The 19,246-nt window shown below is 41.0% G+C and overlaps 1 protein-coding gene and 1 long non-coding RNA gene across 3 annotated transcripts; both read right to left on the bottom strand.

Moving 5' to 3' along the window:
* Positions 1-4,171: 4,171 nt before the first annotated feature.
* LOC110272194 (uncharacterized) lies at positions 4,172-10,243 on the bottom strand. Of its 2 annotated transcripts, none has more exons than XR_015885971.1 (6): positions 9,655-10,243; positions 9,356-9,552; positions 5,009-6,312; positions 4,886-4,921; positions 4,547-4,673; positions 4,172-4,466 (listed from the first exon to the last, which is right to left on the bottom strand). It is a non-coding gene; the product is annotated as an uncharacterized LOC110272194 (long non-coding RNA). The 2 variants fall into 2 exon arrangements; XR_015885972.1 differs by having other exon boundaries at positions 4,547-4,632.
* Positions 10,244-14,435: 4,192 nt separating this feature from the next.
* Positions 14,436-16,840, bottom strand: LOC148562673 (uncharacterized). Its single transcript, XM_088490953.1, has 3 exons — positions 16,082-16,840; positions 14,729-15,907; positions 14,436-14,672 (listed from the first exon to the last, which is right to left on the bottom strand). The coding sequence occupies exons 1-3, from the start codon at positions 16,838-16,840 to the stop codon at positions 14,436-14,438; spliced, it is 2,175 nt and encodes a 724-aa protein (XP_088347079.1).
* Between the last annotated feature and the right edge of the window lie 2,406 nt (positions 16,841-19,246).

Genomic DNA, 19,246 nt, shown 5'->3' with positions numbered 1-19,246 from the left:
AAGGTCATTTGTTGCTTGAGGCAACCCAAGAGATGTGTTTATTCATTTGTTGCATCAAGGCAACTCCAGATATACTTGTATGATCATCTGCTGCAATGAGACAGTCAGATAGATAGTGGTGCGACCACTGAGAACGCTTTCCTGCGGTACAGATCCATATTTTAATTCTGTAAGGCAGAGGGGTTATTTCCTGCTACAGAAGTACCGTGATCACCTGTTCCATTTCTGTAGTGGCAGAGGGGTTATTTTCTGTATACAGAAGGTGTGTCGGCATACATCCCTGCAATGGCAGATGTGTTATTTCCTGCGTGCAGTGGACCCTGTGGTGGCAGAGGGATTATTTCTTGTACACAGAGGTATAGCCAACAGGAAAGCCATATCCAGCTAGTAATGCTGGGTTACGTTGGGAGCGGGTAGAAACCGACAGATGAGCTCATTACCTACACTAGGGCTAGACATGCATCATCTTGTTTGCGCATTATTCTCTGTGATATTTCCTGTGCTTTTATTTTGTTCCTTGTTTTGTTTGTTTGTATTCTATTTGTCTGTTTGTGTTCTACTTGCCTGTTTTTGAATTGCGCTTAGGGTTAGGTATTATATGAAAAGTCATACTAGTTCAGCATAGACTTAATGAACCTATGCCTAGGACAGGCTGGCTATTCATACCGAGATTTACATAAGCTAATACCCAATTCTCTTTCAACGTAATTTCAAAGAGTTTTATATAATTAATGAAAATGAATATTGTTAAACTAAATTAACTATTTGCGATTTATTCTTTACTTTTACGACATTCTCGACCTCTACTGAGAACTTGTGGTTTGGTTCTCACCCCCAAATTTTTCACCCTTTCAGTGACACAGGTTTGAAGACGTAATTTGAAGATGCGAGCGATTAGTAGGTTTTCTTTATGGTTTTACTTGCTTTCATAGAGTCCCCTCGCTGTTGTCTTTTGGGATTTTATTTCATATAGAGGGGTAGATTTGGTATATTGTATTTGAGTTTCATTTGGTTTCTTTTGTATAAGAATTATTATTAATAATATTTATGTGATTATTATTACTTGTAAATATTTGAATTATGACTTTAATGAATAAAAATAAAATTTTCTGGCATTTTCTTAAAACTGAAACGCGAAATCGATACAAAGGCTCAGTAATTAAGTAGTTAATATTAAGAAAGGTCACGTAACGTTCTTTTTAATAGAAATACCCTGACTTAAGCAAGGTATTTTGTTGGAAGAGATGTTACAATATGGTATCAGAGCAGTCCTTCCTGTATAGCCTTGAGAGTGGACTGACTATGCTTCATTGCATACTTTGAATGTCTGTCATGCCTTAAGACTTGTCTTGGTGACGAGAGTTTTTATTTTATATGCATGACTGTCTGATGATTAATGCTATTAGTTTACCTTTGCATACCTCATGGTATCAAGTTTGGCCAACTTAATATTAATGATTTATGTATATGGGAAAAACTAATGGGTTATCATAGACGAAATAGAAGTGATAGGTTAACGCGAATCACGAGGTTTTGGGGAACATTAGAAACTAAGTTCTAGAGATTAGTTTCGTTTCGACGTATAATCTTTATTCGTGCTTGTTGTTATTTCTTTCTTTATCAATTGTATTGGAATTTCTAGTTTTTTATCTCTTTCTTGCCAATCTTGCATTATCATTCGTGCATGTCCTTGCTTGACTCTGTATCTGGTTGTTGTTTGAATCTTTTGAAATATTTATCTTTACCTTTCAAACTCTATCTTCCTTGTTCTGAACTCGAATTTATTTCGATGCAACATATCATTTCTTGTAATTTTCTTCTTGGGTACTTGTTTCAGATTTTCTTCGAGAAAAATTTCAATTCAAATCTTTTCTTACTTGACTGTATCCGCAATCCTTGCTTAAATTTTGATGGGATTGTTTTTAATTCAACCTAGATTTTCTTACATAAACCCTGAAACTTCTTTATATAGTTTAATCTTATTTACTTGTGATATACCACTTATTTTTTATTAATTTACAGAAAATTCTATTTCCGAATTTATTCTTTAAATAGAACCTGATTTTCTTCCAACTTTACTATAATTCTATAGCTATCCTTACCTAATTATGTACTTAAGTATCCTTCAAAATTTTTTAAAGAAAATATTTTACCCTCAACACCAAACAAGCTTTAATTTACAAACCACACAAGATTTGTTTTGATTTGAAATTAAATCGGTATAACATATTATTTATACTAAGTTTAGTACTTTTGAAAAATATTGGATTTAAATATTTTCTTTTGAAAAAGATAAACTAATTCCTCTATTTCAAATTGAAGTTGTTCAAAATTATTGTACTATTTTTCCTAATGATGTTCATATTTAAACTGTTCGATTCAAAATTTCTTCCTAAACTTTGAATTAATTCCTTTTATGCTCCATTTCATTTGCTTATATATATATATATATATATATATATATATATATATATATATATATATATATATATCCTTGTTTGTTGATGATCTCACGTATTCTTTCAAATCCTTGCAAAATACCATCTTGTGCAATTACAAACTTGAGTATTCTTCCAATTTCTCGCATAAACCTTTCGTGCCGTTTGTCTTTCTCTTCTCATATTTCGTATTCCTTATATATGCTAATTCTTAGGGACGCGATTTGTGCGTGCGGAAAGTGAATCTGGTTAGTATACGAGGTTATAAGGAGTCGTGGAGTTTTGAGACGACGAGAGGAAGTGATCATGCTTTGTTAAAAGTTCTGAACAACATTGTGCCTATTTGATTTTGGATTTTAAAATTTATCTTGTGTTAAGTTATTTTATCAACTCTTGCATTACCTAATATATTTTCTTCTATGTTTATGTGATATGATTTTCTTGGTATCTTTAAAATATTCAAAAGGGGATGTGCATATAAATCTTTTCTTCATCTTATATCAATTTTCGAGGGCGAAAATTTTTGTAAGTTGGATAGAATGTAATATCCCGCATTTTTTAAAATCTAAATACGAACAAATTGTGATTTTATTTTATTAAGTTTAAACTTATAATTTTAGAAATTATTTTACTAGAAATAATTAAATAGATTCGGAGATAGTTTTATTTTGAATCCATTAATATTCTTAAGTAATTTTATTATAATGGAATATTTTGTAAAATTTTAGTAATTGAAAATTAAGAAAGAATTGTACAATTTAATTTAAGTAACTTTTACTATGAAAAGTTATGAGTTATTATTAAAGTTATGAGTTATTATTAATTTGAACTCTTTATTTTATAAACTAATTTATTAAGAGTAATTAAATTAGTTTTATTAATATTTAAAGTTTAAGTTAATTAATATTTTTATGTAATTTTTATAATTGGTTATTTCATATGCTTTGGAAATAAAATTTAGTAATGGAAGTATTATATAATTTAATTTAAGTAATTTCTATTATGAATAAATTATAGTTTGTTTTATTAAATTGAGTTCTTAGAGATTAATTTATTAGGAATGATTAAATGAATTTTTGTAAATACTTTAAATTTAAGTCAACTAATATTTATGTACAACTTTTATTTTAATTAGTTATTTTATATAAATTGAAGTTAAAGTTATGATGGAAAAATAATGAAAAGTCATAATTTAATTTAGATAATTGATATTTTGAGTTTAACTGTATTTTATAAAATGTGTTTAGTATGTTTATTTTATAAGTCAAATTAAAAATAATTATTTAAATTTATTGATAAATTAATAAAGTTATGTGTTCCGAAATTAATTTTTACAAGATTATATTTGAATCCTAAATTATCATACTACCTCGAATATTTTGTAAAATTGTTATATTACCTATATATATATATTACCCTAATATCACAAAATTCCTGAATCCCTAACAGCCTGTTTGGACACCTTTAAATGATGGAATTAGAATTCAATTCCATCAAGAAATGAATTCCTAAAGAAATGGAATTCAATTCCATAGTTTGGAACAACTAACTCATTTAATGAAATAGAATTGAATTCCATTGTTTGGAATGACTTATTGATGAATTACATTATTTCTCTAAGACATTTTTACCCCTCAATAAATATTAAGTATAATTTTATTTATCAATTAAATTAGATAATATAATTATATAAATCGCTTATAAGTAAAATTGGTCTAACACAATCTCACCGATTAGATCCATCTCACCCATGAAATCATGATAGGTGGAATTTTTTTAAAAATGAGAAATTTAAATTATTTTTAAAACTTGAAACAAAAAAAAAATGAGAAAAAGCATCATCTCCAATTAGTGTACAACAGTATTTGACATACATGTCAAGTACATCAATGCAGGAACTTGTAACAAGGGAGAGTACAGTTAATTTTCTCAAGGAACTTGCAATGCCAGGGATCAAAAGGTATCAATCTACTTTCAAGGAATTTCTCAAGCTTGCTTCTTAAAGCTCAAATCGACATCTTCATTAATCTGCATAAAACGAAAAACCATCTAGTTTAATTCGATACTGAGGATTCCGCGGAGCCAAAACAACAGAACTTGAGGCTTACTTCTTTGGCAAGTTCTTTGGCTTTTTCATCATTGAAACCTAAAGTGGACAAGATCTGGTGACCTGCTGATCCTTCTTGGGCCCAAACTCCAAACATAACAAACAAAACAGGCCCTTAGAAAAACAATCTGAAAGTATATACAATAATGTGTATAAGCTCCTAAGTAGTGACACACTAACAAACTACTTCAGCTGAAGAAACTAGCTAAATTATGTAGCTGGCAACAACAAATTGATGATGATAACAGAAATAACAAACCAAACGATTAAGCTAAATTGCAAGGAAACTCAAATCCATTGAATTAAAACTGGTGATAAAAGACAGTAACAATGAACTCACTATGGGATTTTGTCAATTGTATCCGCCTTGGGTTTCCTGCACACAAAAAAAAAGGGGAAAAAGTGATCAACAGCGAATTTGAGGAAAATTAAAGAAACCCAAATTGAGTTTGAGAAGAATTACGTGGTGGGAAGACTAAAGGACACCGTTGCAGTGGTGGCACGGGTGCGGCAACTCACTGAGGGGAATGGAGGGATTGGAGAGAGGCGATGAATGGTGATTCTGGTTCTGAAGAGAGAGGTGAAGTGTAGATTATTGTTGTTGTTGGTGGGGTTTGAAACATTAGGAGAGATTGAAGGTATACAAGAAGAGGAAAGGGTGGGAATGGAGAGAGAGAGAGATTTAGGGATATTTTTGATATTGCACAGTTTAAGTAAGATTTAGGTGAGAATTGATTTTGAAATCAGACCAAAGTAGGTCTGATTTGTAAATAGGGGTAAAATGAGAATTGGAATTCTCACCGGAATTCAACTTCATGTTTTTTTTCTATTCCAAAGCAAGGAATAGAATTCAATTCATCTATGATTTCAAATCAGATGCATTCCAAACAGGCTGTAATTGCTACCTAAATCCCTAAACGTACATACATACAGAAGGAAAGGAGGGGGATAACAGAGAAGGGGAAACGGAGAATAGAGCAGGCTCGAGGAAGAAGAAGAAGGAAGAGAGGAGCGAACAACGCGGGTGGGTCCTTACCGCCGTCGCCGTTGTCGTTGAGCGCACCGGAGGAGAGAGAGAGATTCGCTTTGCAGAAGCGTTGAGGGAGACAGACACGACGTGAGGAAGAGAGGGAGCTCGTCTTCGTTGCCGCCGTCGCTGTGCCTTGCCGCCGCTGCTGTTGATGGAAGCCGCCACCGTCATTAGGAGGAACCAAACCGGGAGAGGAGGTCGCCGTTGATGCTACTGCAAAGCGGAAGGGACGCGTGTGAGGAAGGGACGCAACAGAGGAGCCGTTCTGCCGTGGCTATCGCCGGATTTCCTGGTCGCCGTCGTCGCTCATGGTGAGTCAGTTAAGTCCTAGCCTTGAGTACCACTACCTCTGAACCCCAGTTGCTCTATAACAATCCTGTATTTTCCTCTGATATTCTTAACTCTGTTCTGCTTCTATTTTGTTTTGCCGTTCTTATTTCGTTGGTGTCCCTGCTGTTCTAACCGATCGGATTGGTGCTGTTGCTGCTAAGACGTATGCCCTGGTCTCTGGTTTCTGTTTTTCTGAGTACTAGAGCTGCTGCTCCATTCCCGTATTTCTTTTGGTAAGATAGGTTTTGTTCTACAACCAATATTCTGATTTTTACTCCTTTTTTTATCTGTTCTGTTTTGTCCTTGCATTTGCTTCAGCCACTATTAAATTCCCTTCCAAAATTGCTGTTGCTACTACTAGAGTTGTGAGTGATTCCGCTGCCGTTCCAGTTGTATTGGAATGACTACTGTTGCCACGAATTGGGGATAAAGGAAATTGTTACGTTAAATAATACGATTCCGGCTACTCGAGGTAGGAGGTTTAACTTAAATGATTTTAATTTTAGAATGCCCATAAAGTTTATTGAATGACTGCAAATAGGTTTAATAGAGATTGGAATAGTATGAGACTAAAAGCTATTGTGAAATTGATTGATTGCATGTGAATTACGAATTGTTGATGAGTGATTGAATGCTGAATTGTATTGGTTGATTACTGTTGGGCTGGTTATTGAATATGTTGGGATGGTGGTAGAATTGTTTGGTGATTGTTTTAAAATTGATTGAGAAATATTGAAAGTTGAACTTGAAATGCTAAGTTTTATGTTGAAAATCATAATTTTGAAATGAAACGGCAACTTTGAAAGTGCTCCAGCAACTTAATAGAGATTGGAATAGTATGAGACTAAAAGCTAAGCGAACTACAACAAGTATAGTTATTAATATTCAATTTTGAAGATTTCGTATCAACTAGAGAATTAGTTATGATTTTTCAAAGTTAAATTCTAAAATCTGATTTTCTGCATAATTTTAAACAAAGTCAGACACTTTGAAAAGATATAACTAATTATGTAATGATCAGAATTGCATGAGACCAAGTCTGGGCTAAACTTGGGAATACAAGGAACTAAAATGGAAAATTTGAGACCTTTTTGTTAAATATACAATTTATGGCAAATTTTTAAATTTAAGTTGTTAAATCTGTCCTGCAGCAGAAAATGTCAAACAGGGCAGCAACTTGTTTATCTTGCTGCGACTTCTACGAGCTGAGTTATCGAGCAAAACAAATTTTTTTATAAAATTTTATTAACTTGATTTATTGCTCTAAAACTTTAGAATTTTAGGAGTTAAGGATTGGGAGTTGTGAATTTTTGAATATTGGTGGTCAAAGCTGAAAAGAAACAGATTTCAGCAAGCTATGCATCAACTTCCAATGCTTGTAACTCTTAGAATTGAATAGCGATTGGGTTGCAACCAAGACACACTTGTTTCTGGATGAGCTAGGAGTTCCCAAACCAAAATTTAGCTTAATTGGAGTTTTGTAATAAAAGTTATTCAAATTGAAAGGTACTAAGCTTGTTAGTTTCTAAAACAGATTTTGACTCATTTTTTACTTAGCTTCCAAGTTATGTAACTTCTTCATTAAAAATGGTATTAACTCAGAACCAATTGAGAAAGAAACCTGGATGAGTGAAGTTGAACTATATTAATTTTTAGAGGCATTGGATTTAACTTGGATTTTATATTGAATTATGAATATCACATGCTGCTGCTGTTTTTCTGGTTTTACGCACTGCAGAGCAGTCACGGTTTTTCCTCTATTCCTAAGGCTAGAGAAATCAGAAAATTATGATCTTTGGTTTGTTAGAAAGCTTATTTCAAGATGAACGCTTGGACATAAAGTTTGCACAATTCCAAGTTTATTTTCTATATTAAAAACAGAAAAGAAGATGACAGAATCAAACAAATTTCAACATTGAATCAGCTATATAACGCTAAGGTTCATCCTTAATTTTATAAACTCAGAACTATCACTAAGACATCCTCAACACTCTATCTTCTTTTTTGTTTTTAATATAGCAAATAAACTTGGAATTGCGCAAACTTTATGTCTAGGCGTTCATCTTAATATAAGCTTTCTAACAAACTAAAGATCATAATTTTCTGATTTCTCTAGCCTTAGGAATAGAGGAAAAACCGTGACTTCTCTGCAGTGCGTAAAACCAGAAAAACAGCAGCAGCATGTGATATTCATAATTCAATATAAAATCCAAGTTAAATCCAATGACCTTAAAAACTAATATGATTCAACTCCACTCATCAAAGTTTCTTTTCCAATTGGTTCCAGGTCAATATCAATTTTAATTAAGAAGTTACATAATTTGAAAGTTAGGTAAAAATAAGTCAAAATCTGTTTTAGAAACCAACAAGTTTAGTGTCTTTCAACTTGTATAACTTTTTCTACAAAACTTCAATTAAGCTAAAGTTTAGCTTGGAAACTCCTAACTTATCTAGCAACAATTGTGTCTTAGTTGCAACCCAATTGCTATTCAATTCTAAGAGTTACAAGCATTGGAAGTTGATGCATAGCTTACTGAAATCTGTTTCTTTCTAGTTTTGACCACCAATATTCAAAAATTCACAACTCCCAATCCTTAACTCCTAAAATTCTGAAGTTTTAGAACAATAAACCAAGTTAATCAAATTTTATAACAAAATTAGTTTCGCTCCAAAACTCAGCTCGTAGAAGTCGTAGCAAGACAAACAAGTTGCTGCCCTGTTTAACCTTTTCTGCTGCAGGACAGATTTAACAACCTAACTTTAAAAATTTGCCATAAATTGTATATTTAACAAAAAAGTCTCAAATTCTCCAGTTTAGTTTCTTATATTCCCAAGTTTAGCCCAGACTTAGTCTCATGCAATTCCGATCATTACATAATTAGTTATAGCTTTTCAAAGTTTCTGTCTTCGTTTAAAATTATGCAGAAAATCAGATTTTACAATTCAACTTTGAAAAATCATAACTAATTCTCTAGTTAATACGAAACCTTTAAAACTGAATCTTAACAATTATACTTATTATACTTGGCTTTTAATCTCTTATTCTTTCAATCACTATTGAGTAACTGGCTCACTTTCAAAATTATCCGTTCAACTCAAAATTCAGATTATCAACAAATTAGTTCAACTTTTCAAAATTCAGTCCTCCAACTATCCTCTAAATCCAACTCCAATCAATTTACCAACTAAGTCTGTTACAATAACTAGCTCAACAGTAATCAACCAATATAATTCATCAAGATTCAGCATTCACATCAATTATTTGTCAAACAATTCACAATCCGCATAATGAACCAATATCACTAATCAATAATTCCAGTCACATTTCACAGGCACAATTCAGCATCCATATCATAAATTAATCACTCACAACAATTAAACCTATTTGCAATTTACTTAATAAACCTTGTAGCCATTCTAAAATTAAAACTGTTTGATTAAACCCCCTACCTCGATGTCGAAACTCGTAAGATTAAATGCTGTGAGCGGCTTTTCCTCTTGACTCACAGTAGTGGCAATTCCCATGCAAATCCGAATCTGGCACTATCTCTAATCATGCTCCCAACGGCGACAATTCCACAATGGTAATGATAGTTACAGCAAAACAGGGAATTCAAATTGGATGGGAATAAAGAACAATTACAGCCCTGGGAATTTCAAGACAAGACATATACCAGAATCAACTCAGAACAAGCATGGCAGTGATAATAAAACGTTTAAATGGGTCGTATTTAAGAAAAAGGTCAAACCAGAGTCAAAGTGGCAGTTTCAGTCTCAACACGGCAAATTCAGCGGCGGCAGAGTAACTAACTCGCTGTGACAAGTGAGTGGCGGCTCCAGGCAGAATCGATGACAACGATAGGGCCTTGGCCTTCGGCGGCAACGACAGCGACGCTTGGTGATAGTAGCAGCGACAGAGGCCCAGCGTCACCCTTCACTCGCGGTTTCTCCCCCTCTGTTCGAACTTTATGCTTCCAGCCGCGACAACGATGGTGACGGGATGGCAGCAACAACTGCGCGGCGACGGAGTGGCGGTGCTGTCCTTCGCGCACGAGCTCTCCTTCTCCTCGCGTTTGTCCTTTCCCTTGCGAGCGTTCTCTCTCTGTCCTCTGGCTCTGGCGACAGCGACGGCAACCGGCGCAGGGAGCAGCACGGCGCAGCGATCCTCCTTCCTCTCTTCTTGCTTTGTTCCCTCACCCTCTCCCTCTGTTCTTCGTTTCCTTCTTTCTTCCCTTCTGTTTCCCCCTCGAGCTCCCCGTTCCCTTTCTTTCTCTTTCTGATTGTAGATTTAGGGATTTAGTATACAAATTAGGGATTTGTGATATTAGGATTAAAATTAGGAATTTTTAGGACAAAGAAAAATATATAAGAGTAATATAATAATTTTTATAAAATATTTGAGATAGAATAACAATTTAAGATTTAAATATAATACTATAAAGATTATTTTCAAAACACATAAATTTTTATCTATTAATCTATTAGTGATCTCAAATAGTTATTTTTAATTTAAATTATAAAGTAAACATACTAATCACATTTTATAAAATACGGTTAAACTTGAAATATCAATTACCTAAATCAAATTATATGACCTTTTATTATTTTTCTATTATAATTTTAATTTCAATTTATATGAAATAACTAGTTAAAATAAAAGTTGTACATAAATATTAATTGACTTAAACTTAAAGTATTTACAAAAATTCATTTAATCATTCCTAATAAATTAATCTCTAAGAGCTCAAATTAATAAAATAAAACATAATTCATTCATAATAAAAATTACATAAATTAAATTATATAATCCTTTCATTACTAAATTTTATTTTCAAATCATATGAAATAACTAATTATAAAAATAACATAAGAATATTAATTAACCTAAACTCCAAATATTAATAAAACTAATTTAATTACTCTTAATTGATTAATTTATAAAATAAGATATCAAATTAATAAAATAAATCGTAACTTTTTCAGAATAGAAGTTACTTAAATTAAATTGTACAATTCTTTCTTATTTTTGAATTACTAAAATTATACAAAATATTTCATTATAATTGTTCGGTAGGTCGGGTACCGGACGGTTCGGGTTGGTATCCTGTTTGATGAAGGGGGTCTCGCTTGGCCGTAAGTTATCGGGCTGGAGTAGACGACGTCCCGAGCACTTTGTGTGAGGAGGGGGGTGTCACCTGCAAAGACACTCCGATGCTCTAGTCAGTAAAGTGTGCAGGCGAAAAAGAGGTAAATGGTATGTGACGTACCTTGGGGGAAGGGTAGGACCTTCCCCATATATATCGTGTCAGAGGTGGGCCCCAGAAGGACAAGCCCACCTTTTTCGAGGCCTCCTTCGTACAGTTGTAGCAAATCTGTCAGGGACGCGTGTCCGGGTCGGCGACTGAGCGCCCCACGTCTGGCCGTTCGGGTCGGGTGGTGCTCGGGTCGGGCTGGCCCGCAAACGGTTTGGGCCAGGCCGTAACAGTGCCCCAACGCGCCAGCAATGACCGTGAAGGTGGTTGGTGGCGTGTTATCTCTTATTCGTGTGTTGTCGTCAGGTCGGCCGCCCGTGGAGGGGACGTGCCCCTTGCGCGCGTGTCTGTTTGTTGCTGAGGCGGCCGTTTGTCGCCTCGTTCCTCGCGTGGAGCATTAAATGCTCATAATGGGTTGAAAACCCCGCGCGTGCAAAGACTATTTTGTCCCCAGGCCTTTCGCGCTTCTTCAGTGGCAGTTTTAAACAGTTTTGCATTTGCTCTCCTCTCATATCCTCACTCCCACCATCTCTATCATTTTCTCCTTCTGAATTCCCAGAGTGTCACTTCTGCATTTTGTGCATTTGCTCTTCTTCCTCCTCCTTCGAATCTTCCTAATCAGTCCAGGTAAGCATTCTCTTCGTTCTTTGCTTCGTGTCTATTTTGTTGTTCTTCTGCATGCATGCTGTTTGCTTGGTTTTGTATGATAGGTGGCCTTTTAGTGTCAAATAGGTGTGTTAGGGGGGTTACCATTCCAGGGTAGGCTTTTGTTTGGATTTTGCTTTTAGCCATGCTTGATCTTAGCTGTTGAATAGGACAAACATAGTTTCTGGGCTTTTCCGGACTCCCGACCTCATAGACTAACGGAGTGGTACCCCATTGTAGGTATGCCTCGCATCGTTTCTCGGGCCTCTCCCTCCGCCGCGAATTACGACCCCTACGCCTGGGTGACTTCCGACGTGAAGGACTCGCCAAATCAGATGGACGAGGGGGAACTAACGGAGTTCCGCCAAGGCGAGTACTTGTGCGGAGGGACAGACGAGGAAGCCAATTATGACGTCTTTGTTCCTGCCCCAATGAACGGCTATATGAGCTTAACTTCCATTCCCCTCGGGTCCCCTATTGGATTTGGTTTTATAAATACATGTTCACCCAGGTGGGGGTTCGTATCCCGTTTTCTCCTTTTCAAATGGCGCTTCTTAACCGGATCTCCGTGGCGCCGTCACAACTGCATCCGAACAGTTGGGCTTCTATCCGCTGTTTCGAGATGGTATGCGAGTATCTGGAGTTGCCAGTATTTGTTGATGTTTTCCTTTTTTTCTTCAACCTCACGAATCCTTCCAAGGAGGGGAAAGCGAGGAAAGGGTTCATGTCCTTCCGATCTGCCCAGGGTCGGAGGATCTTCGGCTTGTTCGAGGACTCTTATCATGGGTTTAAAGACAAATATTTTAAGGTGCGTCCGGTCAAAGGTCGTCACCCCTTTTGGTTGTCGTTAGAAGGGGAGCGCCTCATTCCGACGTACTGGAGCTTTGGGGCGGGATCCAACACATTTATAAAGGTGCCTTATAAGGGGATGTCCGCTGTGGATAAGAGGGTCGCCGACGTGTTGTTGGTAGTTTTTGGGAAGAATCATGTGAATCTCCACCTTTTGATGGGTGACCGGGAGGTTGCCAGAAATTACGTTTGTGAGTTGTTTTGCCTTGTGTTTTTGCGTTTCTATTCATTCGCTTGGTTGTGCCAGTTTCACGACTAACATGTTTACTTGTTTGTTGCAGGGGAGATGTCTGCTTCTGTGACAGGGCTAGAGGACTTGTTCAAGACTTTCTTGGCGGACAACGATAAGGAGGAAGCAGAGAAGGTTGACGGGAAACCGGAGGACCCTCCTGAGAATAAGGATCAGGCAACGCCGTCACACCGTGATACCGAGATGACGGATAAGAACTTTGACGGGGCGCGCGTTTTTCCTATCCATGAGGAGACGGTTAGCCCCGAGCACTCGACCTCCGCTCAGCAAGAGGATGACAATTTGAAGCTTATTCCCACCCCCAAGAGGCAGAGGGCATCCTCCAGCCCAGAAGGGGTTCTTACCGTAATGGACCGGAACTTCGACGCCGGGACCTTCATAGATTCGCAGCTGCTTCCTGGCACAGAGGATCACTTCCTTGGCACCGAGCTTGCGGGGCAGGCGAGGTGGATGTACCGTACCCTTCTTCGTGGTGTCGTGATAGCTCGGAAGGCCGAATTCGAGTTGTCAGGGATGCAGGCGCTGCGCAGGAAACTTGAATCTGCTGTCAAGGCCAATAATGAATTCAAAACTCAAGTTGAAACGCTTCGGGAGAAACTGTCTAAGACGGGGGAAAAACTGAAGGCTGCTGAGGAGAAAGCCGCGTCTGCCGAGGAGAAGCTGAAGGCCTCCGATGACACCGTGTCCCGTTTAACCGAGCGGGAGATGACTTTGGAGAGCCAACTTAATGCCGCGCAAGGTCGGGTGGTGGCTTTACAGAAAGAGTGTGACGTGGCCCTCTCGTTGGCTAAGGCCGCTCAAGCTGAGGTTGAGGAGCTTAAGAAGAAACATAAGGTGACTAGAGAGCAGGGAAAGAATGTGATCTTCAACTTGACTGTTTGTCTGAGGGTGCTCTACTGAGGAGAACTTCTGCTTTATGCCCAGGCCGGCGAGGAACTCCACGAATTTCTTGTCGGTGAACTGTGTCCCGTTGTCAGAGATGACGATTTTCGGGATGCCGAACCGAGTTATCACCTGCCTCCACATGAACTTTCGACAATTGGCTGAGGATATGCTCGCCAGTGGTTCGGCCTCTATCCATTTGGTGTAGTAGTCGATAGCGACTATGAGGTATTTGACTTGTCCTGGGCCAACCGGGAAAGGTCCCAGTAGGTCGACTCCCCATTGTGCAAAAGGTCGGGAGGACCTCAGTAGGCTTAGTTCAGTTGCCGGCGCTCTGTGGAAGTTGGCGTTCTCTTGGCACTTGACACATTTCTTTACAAGCTTCTTGGAGTCGACCATCATCGACGGCCAGTAGTATCCAGCTCGGATGAGCTTTCTTGCTAGGGCTTTGCCCCCGATGTGGTGACCACAACATCCCTCATGGACTTCTCTGAGTACGTAGTCTGTTTGGTCAGGATGGAGGCACTTCAGCAAGGGCTGGCTAAGTCCCTTTTTGAATAGCTGGCCTTGTATGATCGCATATCTGGCCGCCACCCTTCTCAACGCTTTGGCTTCCTTCTCGTCTTCAGGGAGTTTGCCGTTTTCTAGGAAGTCAACGATGGGGTCCATCCACGAGGGGCCTACCTTTGTCAGGTGGAGGGTGACTGCCGGTTCCTTCATCATTCCTTGAATGAGGGATCTGTTGCCGACTCCCGGTTTCGTGCTCGCTAGCTTGGATAGGAGGTCCGCCCGTGTGTTCTTTTCCTTCGGAACGTGTTGGACTGCGACCTCCTCGAACTGTTTGTCCAGCTCTTTGTCCTTCTCCAAGTACTTTTGCAACAGCGAGTCCCTGGCTTGGTAGCTTCCGTTCACTTGCGAGGTAACGACCTATAAGTCGTTGCATACTTCCAACCTCGTAGCCCCGACTTCCCGGGCTAAGATCAAGCCGCCCAGAAGGGCCTCATATTCCGCTTGGTTGTTTGATACGAGAAACTCGAACTTGATTGATTGTTCGTATATGACCCCGGCAGGGCCTTCCAGGATGATCCCGGCACCTCCGGATGTTTGCTTGGAGGCTCCGTCCACATGGAGCTTCCACCGTGTGCCCGCTTCCTCGGTCGGGTCTCTTGTTACTTCCACCAGGAAGTCTGCTATTGCTTGTGCCTTAATCGCATGTCGAGGTTCATATCTCAAATCGTATTGAGATAGCTCAATGGCCCAGGTCATCATCCTTCCCACTAAGTCGGGTTTTTGGAGCACTTGACGAATTCCCTGGTCCGTTCTCATGACTACCTGGTGACCCTGGAAGTACTGCCTTAGTCTTCGAGAGGAGGTTAGTAGTGCCAGAGCTAGCTTCTCTAATTTGCTATATCTCAGTTCTGCTCCTTGCAGTGCTCTACTCACAAAGTAGATTGGTTGTTGAGCCTTCCCTTCCTCCTGTACCAGAACTGCTACCAGCGCTTCGTCCGTTATGGCCAGGTACAGGTATAGCGGTTCTCCGACTTTGGGTTTCCCGTGCATGGGAGGAGTTACGAGGATCTCCTTGAAATGTTTGAATGCTTCCTCACATGACGTGGTCCATTCAAACGCTATCCCCTTTCTCATCAGGTTGAAGAAGGGCAGGGCTTTTGCTGCCGATGCCCTGAGGAAGCGAGATAGCGCGGTGAGCCTTCCTGCCAGTCTCTGAACGTCTCTGATGCAACCCGGACTCCTCATTTGGAGTATCGCTTGACATTTTTCAGGATTAGCTTCCACCCCACTTTGGGTTATCATAAATCCTAGGAACTTCCCGACCTCCATTGCAAAGGCACATTTGAGGGGGTTGAGCCTCATGCCGTGTCGTCGGAGGGCCGCGAACACGTTTCCTAGGTCGCTTAGGAGGTCCTCAAGGCCAGTGGTCTTGGCCAGGATATCATCCACGTAGACTTCCACCGTCCTGCCTATGAGGTCACTGAATATCTTGTTCATTAGCCTTTGGTAAGTGGCCCCGGCATTGTTCAGGCCGAATGGCATTACCTTGTAGCAATATATCCCCCTCGGTGTTATGAACGCTGTTTTCTCTTCGTCAGGTCGGTGCATCGGTATCTGGTTATAGCCAGAGTAGGCGTCCATGAAACTTAGGTACCGATATCCCGCCGCTGCGTCGATGAGTGCATCAATGTTGGGCAGGGGGTAGCAGTCCTTGGGGCATGCTTTGTTGAGATCAGAGTAATCCACACACATCATCCATTTCTCGTTGTGTTTTTTCACTAAAACTACATTCGACAGCCATGTCGAGTAGTCAAGTTCCCGAATAAATCCTGCTTCGAGGAGGCTAGCCGTCTGCCTGGCCACCTCCTCTGCTTGCTCTTGTGACATCTTCCTCCTCCTTTGAGCTACCGGTCTGGCCTCCGCCATCACGGCCAAGTGATGTGACATGAGCTGGGGGTCTATTCCCGGCATGTCGGCTGGCGTCCATGCAAATAGGTCGCCGTTAGACCTAATCATTTCCATTAGGGGCCCCTTCAGCTCGTGTGGCAGGTTCCTGTTCACAAAGGTGAACTTCTCGTCTGTGTCGCCGACTCTAAACTTTTCCAAGCTCCCTTCTGGATCAGGTCTGGGTTTGTCTTCGACTCTCATGTCTAGGTCGGCAAGGAACACTCCTGCTGCTTCCTTGGACTTCTTCCTTAAGGAGAGACTGGCATTGTCGCAGGCGACTGCCGTTTCCAAATCTCCTTTTATGGATCCCACGAACCCGTCATCAGCTATGAACTTCATTACCAGCATCTTCGTGCAGATTATTGCCCCGAGATCGTTGATGGTCCTCCTCCCTAGGATGATGTTGTATGCTGTGGAGTCACGCAAAACCACGAACTCGGCCATTGTCGAGCCTCGCCCCTGCCCGTGTCCTACTGAAATCGGCAGGGAGATTATGCCGTCAGGCTTGATGAAGTGGTCGCCTAATCCTACGACACCATGCTGGTGGGTTCTCAGGTCGGCGTCCCACAACCCCAAGGCATCGAACACATTCTGGAACATGATGTTCGAGTCAGCGCCAGTGTCTATGAGGATGCGCTTGATGAGGCTGATTCCCACCCTGGCCGTGACGACCATGGGGGGCTTTTCGCGACTTCATCAAACCATTGGTCCTCTAGGCCGAACGATATTGGTGGTGGCCTCGACCTCTTGGGGTTCTTCGCAGATGATGAGGAAACCGCTAGGACTTTGGTGTCTTTCTTGTGCGCCGACCTGGACCTTGGGGGTGCGTCTCTTGCTGTTACGACGTTCACTATGGTGAGGCCTTGCTTGTTGTCGTCTTGGTCGTGTCGTTGCTTTACCACGCGAGTCTTGTCCTCCGCCCCTCGGTCGCGATCTCGTCTTCTCGGCTCCCTAATGAGATGGGAGAATTCAGCCAGTTTTCCATCCCGAATTGCCTGTTCCAGCGCATCCTTGAGGTCGAAGCAATCCTGTGTTTTGTGCCCATAGCCCTTATGGTAATCACAATAGAGGTTCTTGTTCCCTCCTGTTCTGTCTTTCAGAGGTCGGGGTTTTGACAAGATTCCTTTCTCGGCTATCTGCTGGTAAATTTCCATGATTGGTGCGGTGAGGGGAGTGTAATTAGTGAACTTCCCGACTCGAGGAAATGGCCTGGGTGCCTTGTCCGGACCGCCGTCTGTGGCGTGTTCCTTCTGTCTTTCTCCACTTTTGTGATGCCGGGTTTGATTATAGGAGGGCTGCCATTTGTTGGCGGCCACGACCTGGCTGACTTCCTCATCGTTGATGTACTCCCTGGCCACGCATTGGATCTCCTGCATTGTCTACACCGGCTTCGTGGTGAGGTGTTTTCTGAAGTCCTCATTTAGGATTCTGTTCGTCAGGCATAGGCTGGCAACAGAGTCAGTCAGCCCATCGATCTCCAGGCACTCGTCGTTGAACCGGTCTAGATATTTCCTTGTCGGTTCTCTAGACCTCTGCGTTACTCCGAGCAGATTGATCGGGTGCTTTGCCTTTGCTATTCTGGTAGTAAATTGGGCTAGGAAGGCATGGCTAATATCTGAAAACTTGGCCACCGAGCCCTACGGGAGGCTATTAAACCACCGTATTGTAGGTCTCGCGAGGGTGACCGGAAAAGCGCGGCACCTTACCTCGTCCCCCACTCCCTCCAGGTTCATCCTGGCCTCAAAGGCCGTGAGGTGCTCCTGTGGGTCTTGGGTTCCGTTGTACCTCATGTTCATTGGCTTGTCAAAGTGTTTTGGCAGCCGGACTTCGAGGATGGAACGATAAAATGGGGTCGCGTCCATGATGACCGGTCCGTGCGTTCTCCTTGTTCTTCCTTCGTCCTCTTCCCGTCGACCGTTTTCCCGGTCGCGATCCGTGGTGCATCTCCGGCGCCTGGCATATATGATGGGGTCACGACGCCTCCTTGTGCGTCCTTCTTCCATGGCGCTCTCGGGCTCAGATCTTGGGCTAGCTGTACGTCGGGAGTGGCTTCTCGGGGGGGGGGGGGAACGGGAGTATCTTGATTCGGGAGTTTGCTGGCGATGTTCCCGATCTGCTAGCCGACGCTCCATGTCCTGCATCCTGTGACATAGTTCTTGCATTATTCTAGCGCTGTTGTCGCCAGTTCCCCGAAGGGGCGCCTTTCGAGAGATCGCGAGGTTCGTCTTGGAGGGGACCTCGTGCGCTCCCGGGAAGAAGCTGCGGGGGCTTCCCCTCTGTGCTCGGTCTCGCGGCCGGTTCCTCCTGGGCCTAGTACAATGTCCATTCTGGCGATTCGATCCCCACAGACGGCGTCAATGTTCGGTAGGTCGTGTACCGGACGGTTCGGGTTGGTATCCTATTTGATGAAGGGGGTCTCGCTTGGTCGTAAGTTATCGGGCTGGAGTAGACGATGTCCCGAGCACTTTGTGTGAGGAGAGGGGGGTGTCACCTACAAAGACACTCCGACGCTTTAGTCAGGAAAGTGTGCAGGCGAAAAAGGGGTAAATGGTATGTGACGTACCTTGGGGGAAGGGTAGGACCTTCCCCATATATACCGTGTCAGAGGTGGGCCCCAGAAGGACAGGCCCACCTTCTTCGAGGCCTCCTTCGTACAGCTGTAGCAAAGCTGTCAGGGACGCGTGTCCGGATCGGCGACTGAACGCCCCACGTCTAACCGTTCGGGTCGGGTGGTGTTCGGGTCGGGCTGGCCCGCAAATGGTTTGGGCCAGGCCGTAACAATAATTAGATTACTTAAGAAGATTAGTTGATTCAAAATAAAACTATCTCCGAATCTATTTAATTATTTCTAATAAAATAATTTCTAAAATTATAAAGTGTAAACTTAATAAAATAAAATCACAATTTATTCGTATTTAGATTTTCAAAAATGCGGGATGTTACATTCTATCCAACTTACAAAAATTTTTGCCCTCGAAAATTGATATAAGATGAAGAAAAGATTTA

The sequence above is a fragment of the Arachis ipaensis genome, chromosome B6, assembly GCF_059453495.1.
Source record: "Arachis ipaensis isolate K30076 ecotype BB chromosome B6, ASM5945349v1, whole genome shotgun sequence".
NCBI lineage: Eukaryota > Viridiplantae > Streptophyta > Magnoliopsida > Fabales > Fabaceae > Arachis > Arachis ipaensis.
This window is presented reverse-complemented; position numbering and strand designations above follow the sequence as displayed.

Coding starts and splice junctions, on each gene's coding strand:
- LOC148562673 (XM_088490953.1), bottom strand. CDS start 16,840: ATGTTCCAGAATGTGTTCGATGCCTTGGGGTTGTGGGACGCCGACCTG. Junction 15,908..16,081: donor ACTCGACATGGCTGTCGAAT/GTAGTTTTAGTG, acceptor GGCTATAACCAG/ATACCGATGCACCGACCTGA. Junction 14,673..14,728: donor TCGGGGCTACGAGGTTGGAA/GTATGCAACGAC, acceptor CTACCAAGCCAG/GGACTCGCTGTTGCAAAAGT.